At 40.9% G+C, this 22093-nt stretch overlaps 1 protein-coding gene across 4 annotated transcripts in view; it reads left to right on the top strand.

Moving 5' to 3' along the window:
• The window catches only part of mad1l1 (mitotic arrest deficient 1 like 1), a 71523-nt gene extending 49999 nt beyond the window's left edge, over nucleotides 1-21524 (top strand). For 2 of the 4 annotated variants that reach the window (XM_061679841.1, XM_061679839.1), the window contains 3 exons: nucleotides 366-585; nucleotides 3450-3643; nucleotides 21158-21490. In XM_061679841.1, coding sequence (XP_061535825.1) covers nucleotides 366-585; nucleotides 3450-3643; nucleotides 21158-21310 — 567 coding nt within the window. In that variant the 3' untranslated portion in view covers nucleotides 21311-21490. Of the gene's footprint in view, nucleotides 1-365; nucleotides 586-3449; nucleotides 3644-21157 lie in introns of all 4 variants that reach the window. The other 2 variants (XM_061679843.1, XM_061679842.1) reach the window with 2 other exon arrangements.
• The last annotated feature ends 569 nt before the right edge of the window (nucleotides 21525-22093 follow it).

Raw genomic sequence — 22093 nt, 5'->3', positions numbered from 1 at the left:
ATTTGCTTGCTTGTTGTTTTGGGTTCAGAAAAAGGATGAAATGAGTTACTTTCTCGTTGCCTTTGATTATTGAGTTAAAGTGTTGTATTTATGTTGTTTTGTGGGGCTTGTCAAAACTTAGATCCCACTTCAACTGCTAATTGTGGCAATAATTCTATATTACTCTGAAAAACATTGAGAAACAGAGGGTTGTATTTATGTTGTTTTGTGGGGCACGTCAATATTTGGATCCCACTTCTTATTCCATTTGTTGTGTTATTGTTTTCTGTATTGCTGTAATAAAGCTCCAATAATTGTCTTTTGGACACTGGACTTACACTGTTTTAAAACTTAGTAAAGAATTTTGTCTTTGTCTTTTGTCCCAGGGCAACTACGACCCACTCAAGACTCGCGTGCTCAACTTCAAGATGAACCCCACGGCAGTGGCCAAGCAGCAGCGGCAGCAGGAGACCGAGGCCCTGCGGCAAGAAGTGGACCGCCTCCGGGAAGTGGTGCGGAAAGTGCAGGAGGGGGGACGCGGGGCACATGTGGATGCCGCCCTGCACTCGGCCAACCTCAGTTTGCCACCACCCAAGGAGGTCCTGGGTGAGAAACGCATGACTTTTTGAGCATTTTTCAACAAAATGAACGCAGTCACACGAGACTGAAGCCTACCTATAAGAGCTCAGTTCAAGGACTAAGTTGCGGTGTGTGTGTGTGTGTGTGTGTGTTTGTGTGTGTGTGTGTGTGTGTGTGTGTGTGTGTAATGGGAGCAAGTGAGACTTTTAATATAGCCACAACCTCATCAACTCTTTTTAGCAACCTGCTTCTTCCTTAACTAGGGTGTCCATATATCCATTCGCCCAGTGTGCGGGGGTGAGTCGGCAACTCTCATTTTTGTGCAATGGTCCGGTCCAATCAGGTTCGACCGCATTGCGCAGTGTGTGGCACGCCTTAAGAGGGTTGGCTACTATTTGTGAGAGAACATTTTTATGTGGTTGTAGACTGCCATCGTTAGCTTGAATTGTCTGCTTGACTAAATGAACGCCACACCTCAAATAGACGCATACACCCTCAGAAGTCACTCAGTCACATGCCCTGGAAGGTTGGGAAAAAAATTAGCTACTGACACAAGTTTCACTGATCGACATTAAATTGGGTGTGCATGTCTATCATAACAGGACATACAGGACAAAAGTCAAAGACTGACAATATGCCCAAAATTTAAACGGCTTTTTGGGGGCCTCAACTTGTACGAAAACTCACCAATTTTTGAAACCATGTATCCTGGTGAAGATTTATGTATTTCCGGGGTCACCAAGACCGCTGTCACACGCCCGCCCCTAAAAACAAATAAAAAAATAAAAAAAACATCACTCCGTAGCACTCCCTGCAAAGTTTAAAAAAAAAAAAAAACATTTACCTGACCCTTTATTAGGAATTCCATTAATGTTCTCGGCCAGATACGCTCTGCTGCAATATGATTGGCTCCTGCATCGCGGCAGGCTGTAACGAGATGATCTATCTATCTATCTATCTATCTATCTATCTATCTATCTATCTATCTATCTATCTATCTATCTATCTAGCTATCTAGCTATCACATTAGTACAAAATAAAAACAATGACGTTTGCTATGGTTAGATTTAGGGCTGGTGTTTGGGTTAGTCTGTCTTAGGGTGGGTTAAGGTTAGTGGAGTTCATATCCACGCCGCGACACTAAAGTCACATACTTATTTTCCAATCTGGGTGTAGTAGGGCATGTATTACCGGGACGCAGCAGCAAATCACATTGCAGCGGTGCGTGTCCTGCACCCAGTCATATTGCAGCACGGTGTGTGCTGCCAAGAACACGAATGGGATTCCTAATAACGCCTCAAATGGCGCATGCCCGAGATTGTACTGAAAGTCGGCCATTTTGTGGTAAATTTCAGTTCTTGTACTTTTGACTAAATCCGACGAGGGAATTCACTGGAATCAGAAGCAGATAGACCAGACAGATTGGTGATACTAAGTTGCCAAGCTTTTTTTTTTTTTGCCTAAACCATTTAACGTGGATGAAGCATGGTGTCAAAGTTGGATGATATCAAATATGACCCTCCCGAAAACTCACTTAGTAGTGCCGTTAGGGGAAAAATAAATAAATAAATCTATATAAATAAATTATTAGACTTCCCACAGACTTTCCAGGCAGAACACGCCCTGCTCCAATATTACTGGCTCCTGGACACGCGCCGCTACATTATGATTGGCTGCTCTATCCAGGTAGAACACGCCCTACTGCTTCCAGACGGGAAAAGAAGTATGTAACTTAAGTGTGGCGTTAACATGTTTCACACTAACCCACCCTAATCCTAAACTTAACCCATCCTAAACTTTCTTAGCTCCAGCCCTAGCCCGAACATAACCATAACAAACTTTTTTTTTTTTTTTATTTTGTACAAAAGTGATACATATTTGGCATGGTCATCTTGTTATATTTGGATAGCCTGCCTTTCGCGCGTTGCGGGAGCCAATGCTCTTGCACCGCGGCGTGTCTGCCTGGAAACTATGTGGGAATCCTAGTAACGCGCCTTTGACACCAGTTTGACCGGTTGAGATGAAATCCAGTGGACATGCCTCATCAGAATCAGAATCAGAATCAGAATCATCTTTATTTGCCAAGTATGTCCAAAACACACAAGGAACCCGCCTCCGGCAGCCGGAGCCGCTCCAGCACAACAAACAGTCAATTTACAGAACACCTCGGGGACACAAAGACATTGACAAAAAACAATTGTGCAAAAAGATGCAGAGCCCTCTAGCACCCAGAGCAGTTCGAACGACCAACATTGCAATAGTCCGGTGCAACAACCACCGCGGAAAGGGCGCCGAGACCCCAAGGAGTGCACGCGGTCCAAAGCGACAAGCAGCGCGACCATCCGGGACAATGTCGGTCGCGCAAATGTTACAGACACTCCTCAATCAGTGCGCAAATGGAGCAGATGCCACTCTGGCATGAGTGGCCAGTATATGCAAATAGTGCAGCATGGCGAGACAACTACAGTGAGTGCACAAGTAATAAATAATTGGCCCCACAGAAATGTGACAACGAACTCAAGTCAAAAAATTGCCAGCTTGTTGTAATGGAATTATAGGTTAGGTGTTTAAGAAGTTGATCGCAAGAGGGAAGAAGCTGTTGGAATGTCTACTAGTTCTAGTTTGCGTTGATCGGTAGCGCCTACCTGAGGGAAGGAGCTCATCACATGATGCACAGAAAAGTCTCAAGGACCCATGTCCGAAATTGAACATCGGACAAGTCGGACATTTTGATCTGAAGCAGCTATTGATCTGAAGGAGCTATTTTGAAGTTGTACTTTAACAACCTTCTATAAGCGAATTCGCCCAAATGAGTCCAGATCGGAAGCATGTATTATTCCAGAAGATGAGTTAAAAAGACACACCTCCCACCTGTTCACCCCGCTCCCCAGATTTGCTGAAGCAGATCGAGCGGTCGGAGCTCAAGAACCAGCGTCTGAAGGAGGTTTTCCAGCAGAAGATCCAGGAGTTCCGCACTGTCTGCTACATCCTCACCGGCTACCAGCTGGACAACCCCATCGAGAACCAGTACCGACTCACCTCCGTCTACGCCGAGCACATGGAAGACTGCCTGGTATTCAAAAAGGTTGGCACATTTTATTTCGTATCATTCCATCTTGATGCTGTGCTGTGCCATATGCAAATGCTACACAGAGGGAGAGAGGGAGGTATTTGACCTTGCGGAGTCCAAACACATTTATGCACCATTACCCCACCTTATTGCTTTGTGCCCCACTCGGCCATGCAGTGAGAATACACTACAGCAACGCTCTTTTATTCTTTGTGTGTGTGTGTGTGTGTGTGTGTATGTGTGTGTGTGTGTGAGTGTGTGCGTGCGTGCGTGTATTGTTTTTGTTTTTGCCGGACAGAGACTGACAACAAGGGCAGTGTCATGGGTCTGGCCTGCATAAATTGATAACAGCTCCACACACACACACGTATATGCGCATACGTAGTCCTTTTGAGCAAATGCTTTCTTAAGTACAAATAATCTACAAAGTCAACAGAACATTTTTGAAAAATAACGTGAACTATAACCTGCACGAATCCTACTGGATAAAAAAAAATGATTGTGACTGAGTGTGCGGTGAACTTTTTTTTTAACTCTCTGCTAGGGGTGGGCGATATGGACAAATAAAAATATCTCTATTTTTATTTTATTTTACAATAGCGATAATTTGACTATCCTATTTTTTTTTAAAATACAAAAATTTAAAAAATAATTTTAAAAGAAAAAAGTGTAAATCTCTACTCTTCTTCCCTGGACATTTATCCAGGACATTGCACAAAAATATTGTATTGGAATATTTAACAATTAATAACTTTGTTATGTCCAGGCTATATACAGGAGAATATGCCAAATCAGATTTGCAGAATAGTATTTTAGTTAAGCTTTTGTTTAACAAAATGTCAACAAATGTCTAAAAATTAAGATGACATCAAAATGTAACCCTAATTAAATATTTAAAAACCAAATAGACAAGTTTATCACTACAGCACACACTGGCATTCAAATTTGGCTGGAACACTGCAGAAAGAAATGTAGTTGATGGCGTTCTCTATGTCTTGCCAATGTTTACTTGTTTTTGTCATATTGTCATATTGTTTTTGCCCCCCCCCCAAGTGACAGGTTTAGCAGCCGATATTGGTAATACCGAACAGGGTTCAAATAAGTAAAGCTGTGAGTGATCGGTGACAGGACAGGATAGTGATATACAGTATTTACTTACAGCCGCACAGCTGCTAAATTCCTGAAAAGGTTGCTCAGCCCGCTAGTTTGAGAGCAAGAGTTTATTTTCCTTGTCACTGAGTCAAATGACTGAATCATGGTCGCTGATTCGGCGAATGAGGACTTTCATACACTACCCCCTTTCTCTCCTTCTCATATGCCATCCATGCACCCGATCTGTTGTTGTTTTAGAGACAGTATGAATATTCCATCATGTAAAATTGCACATTGTTAAAACAACACTCAAGATTACATCGAAGGCGACATATATCGTCCACCCCTGCTCTGCATTATTTCTAGTTGTTTATTTCTATTGTGCAAGGTGGATGTTATCGTGGATAATTGGCCAGAGGAGCAGTCTGCCTTAATTACATGATCGCATTTTGCAAACAGGCTGTGTTTGCAAAATGCTATAAATCAATAAATAAATAGATTTTTTTCTGAATCCATTTATTTATTTATTTACACAGTGGATTATTTATAATTGTTATTTTTATTTCTATTGTACAAGGGTGTGGTTATCATTAATAACCAGGAGAGGAATGATCTCATTAATTATATGATAGCACATTGTGCCCGCATGACCAAGCCGCTTTGTGGATTGTTTTTGACTGGATTATTTTTTAATAGTTCAATTTATTTTTATTGTGAAAGGTAGGGGGGTGGTCAATATGGCCTTAAAGTAAAATTCCAGATTCTGATTTTAATCAACCCCCCAAATAAAAAGGAAAAAAAATACGACAGTATTCTAAACTTGAAGGAAGTGGCCCTTTAAACACAACCCTTAATACTTCGCAACAAATGTTGAAAGATGTTCGACAATTTCACATCGGTAAATTAACAAAAATATTCCCTTTGGGATTCATATGTAACAAAGCTGTGAAATAACACAAATAAAAAGTGTTGCTTCTAAAGAAAATCAACCTTTGTCCCTGCAAATGTAACCAAAATCCAGCATACAATATATAGCACTCAGGGTACATGCCAGGTAGGTGCCTAGTCTAAATAAAAAAAAATTGGTAAGGAAAATGTGCCTGTCTACAACATGAGGCTTTAGCCCTGTTACTTGTTAGAAGATCACCCCTATACTGAAAACCCTCTCTATCTGATATCTCTCAATTAGAGAGAGAGCTATTTCTAGTCTATATTATTCAGCTGTGGGAAATTAATTTCATGCTGCTGTAATGTTTGGTGAACTTCAGATGCTCTTATTGTGAAGTCACACAACCGGAAGTAGTCAAGTAAAAGGTTTAGACAGCACCAGCGTTCGAACAGGGCTTGATGGTTTAATCTCGGCCCTGTAACGTTAGTGTCTATGAGATAATAACTAATGCTAAGATAAGAAGATTGAGGAGGAGGAGAGCGCCTGGATGCTGGTGCGGCCAATCCACCTGCGACCCTGCCAGAAGAGATAATTCACTATCGATTTTTATTAACCTCAGAACACACACACACGCACGCACGAACACACACACACACACACATGCACCCACACACCTGGAAATATAAAGCCATCATTGTGTGCAGTGTCACACTCAAATGCATGCACGCTCCACACACCGTGTGCTCTTCTGTCCCCCCCATGCCTCATCTCTGTGTCGGAACACAAGCATACAGATACACACAAACTGCAAACAGTTTTAGTATTCAGACTTTCCTCTGCAGTCTGTGAGTATGACAAAAAACAACATAATTTTTTTCAATGTGTTCTTTAAAAATAAAATGGCACTCTGTATTGTTCTACTTTATAAAAACTTTAGAATGACATAATTAAATAGAATGTAAAAATGAAACCGTTTTTGCCACATGTTTTGCTTCAATTCAATGGGCATTGTGCTGGTCCTTCTGTTGTGCGTGCCTTGGCCACCTTGGGGCAGTATGAAACTTACAAAGTAAATATACAAAGAAAATGGTCTATTATAACTTCAGTACCCTGCAGTAATATTAGTCGTTATTTGTAAACTATAAAGAATATATGCCTGTGAGTATTGTTGTATTGTCTGTCCACATGTGTTGATCCACCGTTTGGGTTCAAATATCCGTTGTTATAATCCCTTAAGGCAGGGGTGTCAAACTCAAACTCACGGTGGGCCAAAATTAAAAATTTGGACAACGTCGCGAGCCAAACTCGATATTTAATGAAAAATCACTGCGTTGTGCGTGTTTCCCTTCTCTGCAGAAATGTAGCGTTAAAGTTTATCATATGACAACAAACTTACATTTTGCTTAAAGACTGAATCTGGAATAAACAAACTTTAATATTCTAAACACGAGAAATAAAATTTGCGATAAAAGACACTAGTGGTATTTGTTTGCTGTTTTGTATTTAAATAGATAACATGAATTATTCTGTCTCTCCGTCATTCTATTTATCTAACTACATTTCTATTTGATGTGAATCTTTTTTCAAAGGCCAACAACAAAACAACCCAAAAAAATAAGAATGTCCTTAAATAAAAATCCAAACTTCAAACTATTAACAGTCCCTACCTAGGAGTTGATCTAGGAGTTGATAAATGGCATTAAAAAAAACATTAATTTAATTATGTTATATTCTTTGTTACAGCCACGTTGCTCCGCACACGACAAACAGGTCTGTCTTTTACTTTAGTGAACAGACAATCTGCCTCCCACCTGTCTTGGAAGTTAACAGTTTTTTTATCTTTTGGCCATTTTTGGGATCTACAGAGTTACAGAGAGCTAAAAAATAATGGATAGGTGCAAATAGTTTTAGTTACAGAAAAATGTGCAAGTAGCTTCAATCCCCGAGGGTCTACTGTAATCGGTGGGGTGCACAAGAACATAAATTGGACTAATTGCATTGATGAATAACAGATGAAGGATGTGAGTCTTACAAATAGGATTCTAACATCATCCAACTGAGCCATGGGCTGCCGGATAATCCCGCTAATAGGGCCGTCAAGACAACGGCACCCGATCCCCACCATGGTGTAGGCTGTTTAACCTGCTCCCGCCTCACTCGCACTGTTTATTTCCCAATTATGACAATGGAGAAAATAATTCCCATAGGATAGAATGAAAACGCTAATTAAGTTCCGAAGTGAAATTGCTGTCATCATAAAAGTAATTTGAGCATTGTTAACATGTCACAAGTTTTGCAAAATTAATTAACCACTTTTCACATTTAAATGAAAACATCTCACGTTATGTCATCCCTGACGTAGTTGGTCATGAGTTGAATATGTGTAAAGAAAAAAAAAAAGTTTTTTAAAACCCACCTGCGTATTTAATCCGTTGTCAATGAACTAAACTCTTGTGAGCTACATTGACGTCTAGCAATATGTCATCCCTGTTAGCAGCTTGACTTTACATCTCAAGACTGCCACACACCGAGCGACGCATCTTAACCAGACTGAATTGTCGCGCAGTGTGCGTGGTTGGGTCACTGTTTTATTGAATGGCCAATCGGTCTGCTCCGTGTAGAAAAATGATCACTGCGATGCTTCGAGGTAGTGCTTTTGCGTCAACTTTTTTTTTTTCTTATCAAATTATTCAATAGGCTTTCCTTGATCAGGATTTTTGGGACCGATCAGCGAGTTTAAATAACCGATCACCGATCCGATCACAAGATGGGGCAATGTGTGTATTTAAATGACTTGTTCATTTACTGTATATACTTGTGTAAAGTATACGGAGTATCTTCCAAAGTATTCTGTATTCAGGTCCTGTATTGTAATCAGTCAGTTCAAACCAACATTACAACACCGACCGACACCGAAACTTTAGAGCATGATTCGACATAATGCCGGCATGTTTACGTACAACCATTAGTGCCAGCACTAGTTTGCTAGGCTACATAACGTTTTGTAGGCTGCTTGCAAGCCGTATTGTATTAAAAGTACGTAAACATACCTCAAGCAATCCTTGAATTAAAGTCCTCTCCTTAGCACTGGTGACGACCAGCACACGTTTTTCCCCATTTGGTTCTTATAATACACACGGCGAGATCCATTGTTGTTGTCGTCACCATGGTAACGAGTTTATCCGGTCGCATTTGAGTTGGCAAGATAAAGCCCAGTGATCGTAAAAGACGGGATGTGGTGGTATCGGAATACAAGATTTTATTGCAGTAGTCTGACATAGTGCAATCGTCGTGAAAGAGCAAATGTATGTCTTATAGTCTGATCCACGCATTACGTGTTGTCTGTCCCACAACACCGACATATTTTTTTAAATAACTTTATTCGTGGTCAGATATTTACAGTACTACTACAGTACAAGGCTAAAAATAAACTAGCTTTTGGATTCAAATATACTGTACATGATGGCGGCGCGGAGTAACTGTCTTTTGTGGACCCGATCAATGACGTCATTGATCAGATTGCGACATTAAAGCTGATCAGCCGATCAGCATAAAATGCTAATTATCGGCCAATACCAATTGGCTAATTATAAGCCAATCGGATCGGTGCAAAGTCTATTATTCAATTAATCGTTTCAGTCCTGAGTCATGCTCAGGATTATTTAAGGTCTGTCATGTCTGAAATATGCGTTGCAAATAAAGCGAAAGGAAAAAGTCAAACGTGCCCACAATTAACTAATGCACATTTTTTTACATTCTAAATTCTAATATGTAATAAATAATGAGATATTGCAGGCATTTTTTGTTACCAAAGCCTTTTTGCAGTTCTTGAACAGTCACTGAACAAACTGTTATCCTTGACCCCTGATTTCAAAACGAGTTATCCATCAATTTGTTGTTTGTAGAAAATGGATTGATGGATAATCACAGTTGTAATTGCCCTCTGACGGAAAACAGAACTAGAATATGACCCATGACAAAAATGAATTTGACAGCCCTGAACTAAGGTATTGTCATTTTCCAATGTCTTGCGTGATCTTTTGGAATAAGGATTGCAAAAAGGCCAAAGAAGCAGCAAATGGTGCAGTTAAGCTTTTAATGTTGGCTAAACTGAGCTCTCCCCTCTCTCGTGCTTTTTATGTGTTAGAACCCCAAGTGCACACTTATTTCCTCCATTAAGTGACGTTCACGCCTCCTTGTCGGCCAGCTGCTCCGACATCTCAGTCCGTTTAAATCACTGGAGATGACGCCATCATCGCATCGCAGGACTCTGTTGGTAGCAGGTCGATACGAGAAGTTGCCACGGATCACGGACTCGCTTGGACCCGGGCCCAGTTTTCCACTAGAGCTCGGTCCAATTTCTTGAAATTGTTCTTTTCTCAAGTTCTCAATCAGAGAACAGTTAGCGTAGCAAGCACGACGTGTCAGTGAATAAATGTGTTGATTGAGTGCTCTATATGGTCTTAATTTGTGGTGGAAATAACAGGAGCCTCCGTGAGCCATTTTCATATTTTTAGCGCACCCCCCAGGTGAGACATCTGATTAGCATCCTTGCTGAGGTATTTATGAGCTCCTGCTAATCAGAGAGATAAATGGTGTATAGCTGTGCCATGTACTGATTTCCTTCAGACAAGTTTCAAAGTGAGGGAATTACTTTCCACTAAAATACATGAATCCCCTTTTAACAACTATAAAAGTCTAATTTACCTGGTTAAGGCTGTTGTACATCTGAAAAGTCACAATAAAAATACATATTTAAAGACCCTGTAGAATTAATTAAGAAATTTGTTGCAAAATACATTGTACATTTGATGATAATTGCTGAAAACATACAACAAACAAAACTATTTTATACTCAGTTGTGGAGCTCTAACGTTAAACTTTTTCAGCTTTTCATTTTTCCAGGTTTTTTTGGTGTGGAAAAAACGGTGGCATATGTTGCATTTTGGAGGCCGGCATGAGACACACTTCCCCCACTTTGTAAGAATTTGAGCGCTTAACCAGCGCAATTGCAATGTGCAGTTACATATCTAGCTAGCTACAGTATGCCTGAAAACCCTGAAAATGCATCTTCCCTTTGATTTGTCTGTTGGCATTGCCTCTCAAGAGCTCCTTGTTGATTAGTGCGCACACATCACGCAGAAAAGGGCGAAAAAGGAGTATCAATGAATTAATATGATTCAAAACCTGTTTAATTCTTTATATTCTACTTATGTCATTTCTAATAAAGTACTATATTACAGAGTGCTATTTTCCTTATGACAAAAACACATTGCAAAATGTTTTGTTAGTTTTTTATGGGGGGGGGGGGGGTGAGGCTGGAATGCTCTAATGGCATTACCATTTTATTTCAATGGGGTAATATCATTTGAGAGACGACTGTATGAAGTTACAAACATGGTCATGGAACACATTTAAACTCGTATCTCAAAGCACCATTGTACGAGTCTTATAATTAATGCGATGCGTCTCGTCAGGTGTTTTAATGTCTTTGCAAAGCGGAGCAAAAGCCGTGCTGCACCTGCGCAAAGCTGCGATTGAAGTGCCGGTAATCACTCCCAAGTGGTCGATCAAACACAGGTGGCTCATTAAGGCACGCCGGTGATCATCAAGTGGACTTTATTAAGCGTCCTATTCCTCGGCCTTCTCTCCCATACATACAAACTACAATTTTTTTTGTTTGGCCCTTCTTGCGTTTACTTCCCCTTCACAACTCTAAATTGGGGAATGTTCTAATGATTCTGTCTCCTAGTCATTGGGTTGATTTCTATTGTGTTCTATATTATCATGAATAACTGGCAAGAGGTGCAATCTTATTTGTGATGATACATTTCACACTAATGCATTATTACATTAATTATGTGTACATTGCGAGCGGATGTGATTTGAACATCTCAAGGACACACCCATTTACAATTGGCCCTCAAAAAACAAAACATGGAAAAGTTAAAAATTATTTGTTTTACTGGATGATTTCTAGTAGTTTTGTTTATTACTGTTGGGCTAGGTTTTCCTGAGCAGGAGGCCATTAATCATATGACACGTACATTACATTTCTATGAAAAATAAGATTGAGTACGATAAAAAGTAAGCCGATTCAAAATCTGTGAAGTAAATTTAAGACAGAAAGTCTGTTTAGAGGCATCAAATCGGTGGTGTGTGTGTGTGTGTGTGTGTTGTATCCAAATATCAGAGGATCTATGCAAAAAGGTCATTATCAACATGCAGCAGCGGCGTAATGACAACATTTGGTTTGTTTAATCATAACAACACGGTAATAAGAGATGCCAGCAAAGGGCTTATGGGAATACACAAAATGAACTGAGTGGCTTTTTCGCTGGATATTTCTTGACGCACTTCAAAACATTCCCAGGGAAATGTCGACAGTTTAAATCCAGAGCTTGTTGACTCTAACACTGCCTGACATCTTCCTGCTCCCCGCCCTCCGTGTGTGTACGTTTAAGTACGTGTTTGTCCACAGCATATGTCCATGGATGCCATGGTATCACAATACAACTACACACCTGTCCACGGGCGTCCACTGAGTTCATCATCATAGTGTGGATTAGTTGTCAGATTGCTGTCATTCTTAAAGTTTTAATTGCTTGCGGCCGTTCTGCTTTATTTCCCCTTTAACAAGCTGTAAACATTGACTTCTTCAGTTTTGACGGCTGCTAATGAAAACCATTCTTCGGCGCGAGCTAATTAGCGGCCCGTTTGCAGAGCCATACGTCAAAGTACCGTAAATGTTCATTTTGCTTCACTCGGGAATTGAATGCAGCCCCTGCCAAATAAATGTCAAGTCAAAATATTAGAAACGGCTCTCTGTGTAATCTAGTGCTGTCACTGTAAACCACGACACAACCACAACAATAAAATTAAAGATGCAAGCGGTGATAAACAGGCCCTCACCACCACATTGACATTTGACAACATGCTCTGCACACAGTCAAAAAGTTAACATTTGCCATCTGTCAAGGTTTATTTCCTCCGATTGGGGCTCATTTGGGCAAATTTGCAAGTCGGAGTTTGTCAAAGTACAAGCACTGGAAACTTCCAAAAAATAACTGTTTCAAATGAAAATTGCTAACTTTCTGTTCAATTTTGGTTACAGGTCCTTGTGACTTTTTTTTGTGTCCTGTTATGATAGACATGTCCACCTAATTTCATATTTATTGGTGAAACTAATGTCTAGGGCTAATTTTGCCCACCTCATGAAGTTGTCTTTGGGGATCATCAAACTTTGATGCCCTACTTCACGAACAATAGATTGAACATAGTTTTGCATACTAACTTTCCAGGTGGCGCTACTGAGTGAGTGTTTTGGGGGGGTCATGTTCAGGATCCCTTAAATGAAATAAAAAATACCTTTTGAACCAGGATACACAGATGTGAAAAAAAAATTTTGAGGCATGTTTATTATTCATTTAAAACATGCAGCAAAATTGCTCGGAACTCTTTGGATTATAAACTAATTAAATAATTAAGGGTTGAAATCCCTCAAATGTAATGAATTTTTAATTTGTACAGTTCTGATTGAAGTAGTTTTAAAAATTGACTCGTTTAAAGTGGGGGGGGAAATATGCCTAATATTTTGTTAGCAGTTTTTGGGAAGGTGACATTTTTTGTTATTGGGTACAAATGAGGTAAGTATTTAAAGGACTTCTCAAGGGTTGATAAAAGGTTTGATTTTTAATTAAACCGAGATCTTCCAATAGATCTCTTGTATTGAATCTTGTTGCCTTGATCACAAGCTGGCCAATTAAAAGATGACTAATTTCCTTATGCAGGTACAAAACAATACAAGAGCCCTTCACCTTGTAATTGGACTTTTATGGAGAAAATGCCGTGGACGATAGATCTAATTAGTGCCAAAAGCGGATAATAGCGGCGAAGCAGTTCAAGGCTTCACCGTGACACATTGACACCATGCGGGTTTCCACTCAAACTCTTCAGAAATGTTCTCAATTAGGACAGATAAAAGTACAGGGAAGCACCAATATCATGCTTATTTTTCCTTGAGCTCACCACTTGTCTAAAGATCAAAGGCTGAGCTTGGTGATGCGTTACCCTCGTTCCACTTCAAACGCTCACTTGTCACTTTTAAAAGTATAATTGTTCACCATGAAGAGTCCTGATGAAATCAGCTGAGGCAAACGGTTTCCCGGTCGTACGTAGTCGTTAGTGTTGAAGTGGTAAACAAGACACTGATTGGAACATGAATATGGAAAGACGAAGAGCTGATTCCGTCATTGTTCTTTGGCTCTGTGCGAAATGTCTCCTTCTGAATGCCAAAATCTGCATTTAAATTGAAACAAGCTCATCTGCATTTTGCATGCATTTATTTAATTAAAGCTCGATGTCTATTTTCCTCCCCACTTCAACGCACCAACCGACAGCTCTGCCCTTTGATAGACTTGGTGTTGACCGATTGTTGTGGAATGTTGCAAACGGCTACTTTGCTGCCATCCTCCGCTCACACGTAGAAAATTCTAATTCTTCACAATTTAGTGTCACCATCTGTCTTGAACTGTATACACCTGTGCCTCACATATAGCAATTGGACAAAATCTCTAGGACAAGTCCCCTTTGCCATAACACTTGAAAATGACCCTAAAAGGCCCGGTTCAAACAAAATGGCAGACCTCCTATGTGTTTTCGGGCATGGCTTTTTGAAGGTCTACTCATGATGGGTGTACCTATCCAATCTTTTGTTGTAACCGAAACTGACGATGAGGACTGAATTTTTTGTGACCTCGTGTAGCTACGTTACTAGACTTTCATGTGGCATAGCAAGACATCAAACTTTGCAGCCAAGCACTGCCCATATGCACTAACAAAAACTCTTATTCTTAGCAATTTAGTGCCGCCCATCTGTCTAGTATATGTGGTTACATTTTGGTAGGGCTCAGAATAAATCTCTTGGAGGACTTTGTCTTTTCTTTTTAGAAATGCCTGCCAAATTTGGAACTGGCTTCGGGTGCTGAATTTTTTTGTAACGTAGTGCAGCTAAGTTCCTAGAGTTGCTTTTTTGGCGAGTCCTCCAAATTTGTCATGACGAAAACTGAAATTTCTTGCAACTTAGTATCGTCCATCTTGTCCAGTATGCGTGGTTCAAATTAGGCCTGTTGTTCAAATCTTTAGTAGCAATCCAACTAAATCTTGAGGGCGAGTTCGTGTTTTGAGGGAACCTTGAAAAATTAGCCAAGAAAAAAGCGCTAGCTTTGGACCAAAATAGCAAACTTCTTGTGTATTTTCAGGCATGGCTTTTTTTTTTTGTGGGTCTACAAGTTAAGTTGCCAGAGTTTTGTCTTTCATGGCAAGTACTCAAACTTTGTGGCATTGCTCTGCTCATACACAATAGCAAAACTTTTTATCCTTTGCAATTTAGTGTCACCCATCCGTCTGTGTGGTTAAAATTTGGTAGCAATCACACAAATTCTCAAAGACAACTTTTTCTTTTGATGGAACCCTTAAAAATGTTGTCTAAAAAGTACACATTAGACCAAATTGGCAAACTTCCTGTATCTTTTCAGACATGGCTCTCAATGACGTTTTGGTGGGTGTACCAGTGATAGGCACGTGTGTCTTCTCACCGAGCCAGGTCATGGTAATTTGCAAAGGTTGAATCAAGGCAACTGGACTCTTTTTGTTTGTTGAAGACATTTCACCTTTATACCAAAAGGCTTCTTCAGTTCTAAATTTTGGATGTGGAGTCCCTCTATTTATGCCTCAGTGGGGTGTTCTGTGGTAGTGGTGTTTTTGTTGCTGCCCAGTGTGGTTAGTGAAACAACCGTCTTGCATACTAATCAGTCGTTCACTCGTCTCGTGGAAAAATGGCTCGTTAGGGCCACTTACCGTTGAATGAGGCGATCTTTGGGGGGCAGTGTTAATTTGGACAGCAAATTTTTATTTAGATTTTGTCCGTCTTTTGGCTAAAATGTAATTTCATTTTAGCCATAATTTTGTCATCTAAATTATTTTAGGCTAGGTTTAGTTGATGAGATACCATAAGATTATAGTCGACAAAAACTCCAGTAGATTTAATCGACTAAAATAAAAACTGTGTAAAGTGCAGTATGTAAACGTTCCCTTCACTTTCTGAAAGTCATTACGTTCACCAAGCTTAGCAGTTCTCAAAAGTGTGGTACAAATACCACCAGTGATGCGCCAGCTCCCTCATCAGGAATCACTGAATTAAATGTGCACAATGTTACAGTAGTTTAAGCTTAGTTTTTGTAAAATAAAAAGTTATATTTAACTTAAGTTCAGTACATTTCAATTAATCTTTTAGAACTGTTATGAAATATTTTTAGGTACAATTTTTATTTACCTTTAGTTTGCTATACATTTTTAATTGTATCATTGAAATACTTTTTCCCCCCAGTGTTAATGTTCATCCATCCATCTTCTTCCGCTTATCTGAGGTCGGGTCGCAGGGGCAGTAGCTTTAGCAGGGAAGCCCAGACTACCCTCTCCACAGCCACTTCATCCAGCTCTTCCGAGGAGATCCCAAGGCGTTCCCATGCAAGCCGAGCGTATCCTGGTTTGTCCCCAGGGTCTCCTCCTGTTGGGACGTGCCTGGAACACCTCACCAGGGAGGCGTCCTGGAGGCATCCTAAACAGATGGCCGAACCATCTCATCTGGCTCCTCTCAATGCGGAGGAGCAGCGGCTCTACTCTGAGCCCCTCCCGGATGACCGACCTTCTCACCCTATCTCTAAGGGAGAGCCCGCACACCCTGCGGAGGAAATTCATTCCGGCCGCTTTTATCCGGGATCTTGTTCTTTCCGTCATGACCCACACCTCGTGACCATAGGTGAGGGTAGGAACGTAGATCGACCGGTAAATAGAGAGCTTCGCCTTTCGGCTTAGCTCCTTCTTCACCACAACGGACCGATGCAAAGTCCGCATCACTGCAGACGCCTGTCGATCTCTCGTTCCATTCTTCCCTCACTCGTGAACAAGACCCCAATATATTTGAACTCCTCCACTTGGAGAAGGATCTCATCCCCGACCTGGAGAGGGCATTGCACCTTTTTCCGACTGAAGACCATGGTCTCAGATTTAGGTAATAAGCGCTCTCTGTCACTGTGGCACAAACCTGCCCCGTGAACTGTAATCAAACACCAGCATCCTAACGTGCATATTTACGGTAACCACCAATCCAAAAAGTGATTAATAAAATGAAGCCTTCATTGAAAAAAAAAACGGAAATGGCGGAGGGTTGGCACAACAGACTAAGCATATTTGTATACTGTAAATGATCGATAAAAGTCATAATTTGAATTACTTAAAATCCTCACCCGTTCATGGATTTCAGGATGGCTGGGTGTAAGTGTCTCTTCAATTTGGTTGTGTTCCTGACAAACGATTTAGCATGTTTTCCCGGCCGCAGGTAAGAATAGAAGACTATTGTTGATACATTCATACAGTATCGGTATGTATGTTCCTGGCCGCTGTATTCAAGCTCAAACTAAGTTTGTAACTTCTTACCACGTGGCTGTGATTGGTTAGCTTGTCAATTCCTCCCGCCTTGATTGGATCTTGTCTTTGGCAGATGTTTTTATTCATTGACGGACATGTTGTTGACTATGACGAAAAATGTCAACAAAATTAACATTGTTGCGGGAGAGACGTCAGGACATTGTTATAGGCAGACGTAGAAGTGATGCCTCAAACGTCCTCCACTGTTTATAGATGGCTTGTGTAGTTTAATGTAAATGTATTTTTTTTACACTGCTTTCAAAACTCGCGGACCACCTCCCTATTCAGAATTTGGGCGAAGGAATGTCCCTTCTTGAGATGCAAATGAACCGCTGATTCTGGACCTCACGAAGCCTCCCATTGATGCTGTGCCATGCGCCTGTGCCGCAGCTGCTTAGTCTCTCCAGTGAAGCAGTCGTTGCAGTCCTCACTGCAGTGCGTAAACAACATTTCTGAGTTTGCATCTCGGGATTTTGTCCTTGGGTTGAAGCAGCTTTTCTCTGAGGGTGTTAGTGGGTTTAAAATGCATTGGAATGTTATGTTCGGAAAATATCCTTCTGGGTTTCTCTGACAAACCAGCCACAGTGAGTGTTGTTAAGTGAAACTGTCTTTCGGGGCAGAAATGTGTTACATTTTTGTGTTTAACTGAACCTTGGCACCGTGAAACGATGACAACTGAAACTTTTAGCAATTTAGCGTCACTCATCTGTCTGCTGTTTGGTATAGTGGTTCAAATTTGATAGAAATCTGACAAATTCTCTAGGATGTTGAAGGACCTTTGGAAATGGTGAAATTGAGTCTGAGATGCGTGCTTCAAACCAAAGTGGCATTCATCCTGCAGCCCCTCAAACATGACATCATTCTCCGTAAAAGTTAGCTTCTTTTTCGTCAACTTTGCCTTCGAAAGGACGTCGTCATCCACCGTTTTGTCGGGTGGCTGGAGAGTGGCTAGGGGGGTAGTCCCATTAGCATTCAGGCAGCATGCACCTCCTCGTTTGGATGAGGTCACTAATAAGCCCCGCCCTGCATCTCAAGCCAGGGAGTATTGATTTCCTTTAATTGGATAGACAAATGAAAAGAGCGGATGAATAGCGTAGCATTCCTCCAAAGGCTGACACTTTTGTCATTAAATGAAACCACTTTCCAGAGCCGCCATTCAGTCACCGGTGTCTTACACACATATCCCAGCCGAGCACAATATTGACTGTGTGCGCTTTCACGTAGCATCGCAGCATCCCGAAATCAGATAAGTAGATGAGGTTAGTGTCATATATAAACAAGTTGTCGGACAGCAACAATGTCTTTCATCACAGCAGGGTGGCGGAAGTGAGCGTCAAATATTAAACGTCACACCTCTCTCCCAACATAGCAGAATATCCTTACCAGAAGTCGGTACTAACACGCTACATTTACTCCGTTACATTTACTCAAGTAACATTTTGTATAAATTGTACCTGAGAGCAGTTTGAATGAACCATACTTTTTACTTTTACTTGAGTATTTACGTAAAGAAGAATCGATACTTTTACTCCGTTACAATGATCGATGCAATGATTTATTTATCCATTCGTGCGTGCGCCATCTATTTTTAGACTTCATCATCGAATTCCGCATAGGGCGCCGTTGCGCCAATCCAACGTGATCACTCGTATTATTTGACTCTAATTCACCAATCAGACGGCACAAGGCAGTCTCATGACCGCACACAAACCCATCGTGGGCCAATCAAAGTGACTAATTTTGGTCATAACTACGATGTGGCCTGTGACAAAAATGAGTTTGACACCCCTGCTATAGAGCATTCAAACAAGCATGTTTTCATTAAGGTCAGAAATTGTTTAGTGCACTCGACGCAGGCACGGCTGATGACTGCAAATGCAAACGGCCGTTGATAAGGTCACTATTTAAATAGGACTGATTTAAAGAAAACCCGCAGCGACCTTTCCTTCATGTCTTTGGGACATCTCTCCGCATGTGACACAAAGCCAAAGTGCAGCTCACAAGGCCTGTTACCTACTGCTCCATGCTAAGGCTAGCTCAGTTATTTTTAGCATACAGTGGGTACGGAAAGTATTCAGACCCCTTACATTTTCACTCTTTGTTATATTGCAGCCATTTACTAAAATCATTTAAGTTCATTTTTGTTCCTCATTAATGTACACATAGCACCCCATATCGACAGAAAAATTTTAATTTTTGAAATCATTGCAGTTTTATTAAAAAAGAAAAACTGAAATATCACCCCGCCATAAGTATTCAGACCCTTTGCTCAGTATTAAGTAGAAGCACCCTTTTGAGCTAATACAGCCTTGAGTCTTTTTGAGAATGATGCAACAAGTTTTTCACACTTGGATTTGGGGATCCTCTGACATTCCTCCTTGCAGAGCCTCTCCAGTTCTGTCAGGTTGGATGATGAACGTTGGTGGACAGCCATTTTCAGGTCTCTTCAGAGATGCCCAATTGGGTTTAAGTCAGGGCTCTGGCTGGGCCATTCAAGAACAGTCACAGAGTTGTTCTGAAGCCACTCCTTCGTTATTTTAGCTGTATGCTTAGGGTCATTGTCTTGTTGGAAGGTCAACGTTCGGCCCAGTCTGAGGTCCTGAGGACTCTATCAGCCTATCCCAGCGGACTTTTTGGTACCATACCGTACTGTAAAGGTATAACAAAAATTTGCATTTACTCCTTATTTAGGTTCTTTTAGTGTTGTTCACTATTTTCATGCTTTATTTGTCATTGTCTTAACCTCTAGGTAATAAGACGTTTGAGTTCCCAACCTGCTGGAGTCTCCCCTAGCAACCTCCCTCCCTCCCTGATTTCCTTCCTTCCTTGACGAGATGTTTTAATTACACCATCCTTCATTTCCCCTCATCACATTCTCCTCCACTCCATTGCCCCGGGCTGCAGCGTCTAATTAATCCACGCAGATTTACACACACACAGCCGCCATCTTGACGATTCTCGCAGGAGATGCTAGCAACCTGCCGAAGCGATGCCACTTCACTTTGAAAGTTTAATATATACATAGAAAAAGTTAGGGGGAAAAAAGTTAGGGAAGCGGCAAAGCACTATAACCTTTACATGTTAATCGATCTGTAAAAAATAAATGAATAAAAATAATTTTAGAAATGTGGCCCATAGTTCAACAAGTTTACCTGGTTGAGCAAAACTAATGATATTTGGATTCAGCATATCAAAATTGTCCCAAATCAGTTTAAAAAATAATAAATTTGTAAATGGACAGTGATATATTTGTGTTTAATCAAAATAAGACATTTGCAAGCGTCTGGATCTTACTTTGAAAAACAATGATCAACATTTTTGCCTATTTTCTGACATACTGTCCTGTTTTTGAATAAAGGGATGACAATTCGTTTGATTTTATCAGATTTATCGATTATTAAAGTAATTGTTAGTTGCAGCCCTAATCCTAATCTTCCCCTTGAAGCCTTTGAACAACCTGAAGTCGGTATGACCAAACCTTTATCACTCTCACAGGCATCCGTCGAATGGAGCTTTTGTTGATGCTGTGTTCCAGTGCAATAGCACTATGCGTCGCAGCAGTGTGACAACAGTTAAGCTTGTCAAACCGGTGCTGAATTGCAGTCGGGGACAGAGAAACTTCTCATCATTAATTTTCTGTACCGCTTATCCTCAGTAGGGTCGCAGGCGTGCTGGAGCCTATCCCAGCTATCTTCGGGCGAGAGGCAGTGTAAATCCTGAACTGGTCGCCAGCCAATCGCAGGGCACATAGAAACAAACAACCAGTCGCACTCACATTCACACCTACGAGCAATTTAGTCGCCAATGAACCTACCATGCATGTTTTTGGGATGTGGGAGGAAACTGGAGTACCTGGAGAAAACCTACGCAGGCACGGGACGAAAATGCAAACTCCACACAGGCGAGGCCGGTTTTGAACCCGGGTCCTCTGAACTGTGAGGCAGATGTGCTAACCAGTTGTCCACCATTCCGCAAACATCTCAGAATGTCTTTCCGACTGATATCCGAAAGGAAGAAAAAAAAAAAAATTATGTATATATATATATATATGTGTGTTGTAGGGTCCCTCAGGAAGTATGGAGCTGATGGAAACGCCATTCTCCAAGACGCTGGGAGAGCTGGTGAACCTGCACCTCCACCACCAGAACAGCATTCCCGTATTCACCTCGGCACTCACCATCGATCTCTTTGGACGCCAAACCACTGTCGCCTAACGCCTGCCTGCAGCTTTTTTTTTTTTTACGCTTTTCAGTTTTTCTTGTTTTATTTGTGATTTTTAATGCTTCCTAGCGTTGTAAGTGAGAATAAATAAACTTGAAAATGTAAGACTCCTATCTCACTGGGCTTTCCACTTTCATGCACAACACCCGACCTCACACGATCACAGTATAGGGATAATGGTTGTCTGTCCGGGACCTGGTAACCATAGTAATGGTTGGTGGTGGGTATTCACATTTCTCTTTGCTTGACTTGTATAATTGACTTGTGTATCCACTTTCTGTGAAATTTTTGTTTGTTGGTGTGCCAAATGTAAGATATGTGCCTTGGCTCAATAAAGGTTGGGAATCACTGCTCTAAATTGCCCACAGGTGTGTGTGTGTTAGTGCGAATGGTTGTTTGTTTCTATGTGCCCTGTGATTGGCTGGCAACCAGTTCAGGGAGTACCCTGCCTCTTGTCCAAAATGGTCGTAAAAGAACTAGTCGTGACAACATGGAACAATAAAGCGAAAGAGAAATGTTGAATACCCACCACCAATCATTACTATGGTTACCAGGTCCCCGACAGTCAACCATTATCCCTATACTGTGATCGTGTGTGGTGGGGTGTTGTGCATGAAAGTGGATATTTGGTTATAGAGATATTTTTGAGTGTGGTTTACTTTATGACAAGATTTTGCTATTGGTTAATGTTAATAGCCTGTTTATCTTTGCAGTTTAACAATACTGTTTTTTTCCCAATGGCTAAAGTTAATATTGGTTGAGCATGTTTATTTGGA

This window comes from Phycodurus eques, chromosome 6 (genome assembly GCF_024500275.1).
Source record: "Phycodurus eques isolate BA_2022a chromosome 6, UOR_Pequ_1.1, whole genome shotgun sequence".
Taxonomy (NCBI): Eukaryota; Metazoa; Chordata; class Actinopteri; order Syngnathiformes; family Syngnathidae; genus Phycodurus; species Phycodurus eques.
The sequence above is the reverse complement of the archived record's forward strand: the minus strand, read 5'-3'. Positions and strand labels throughout refer to the sequence as shown.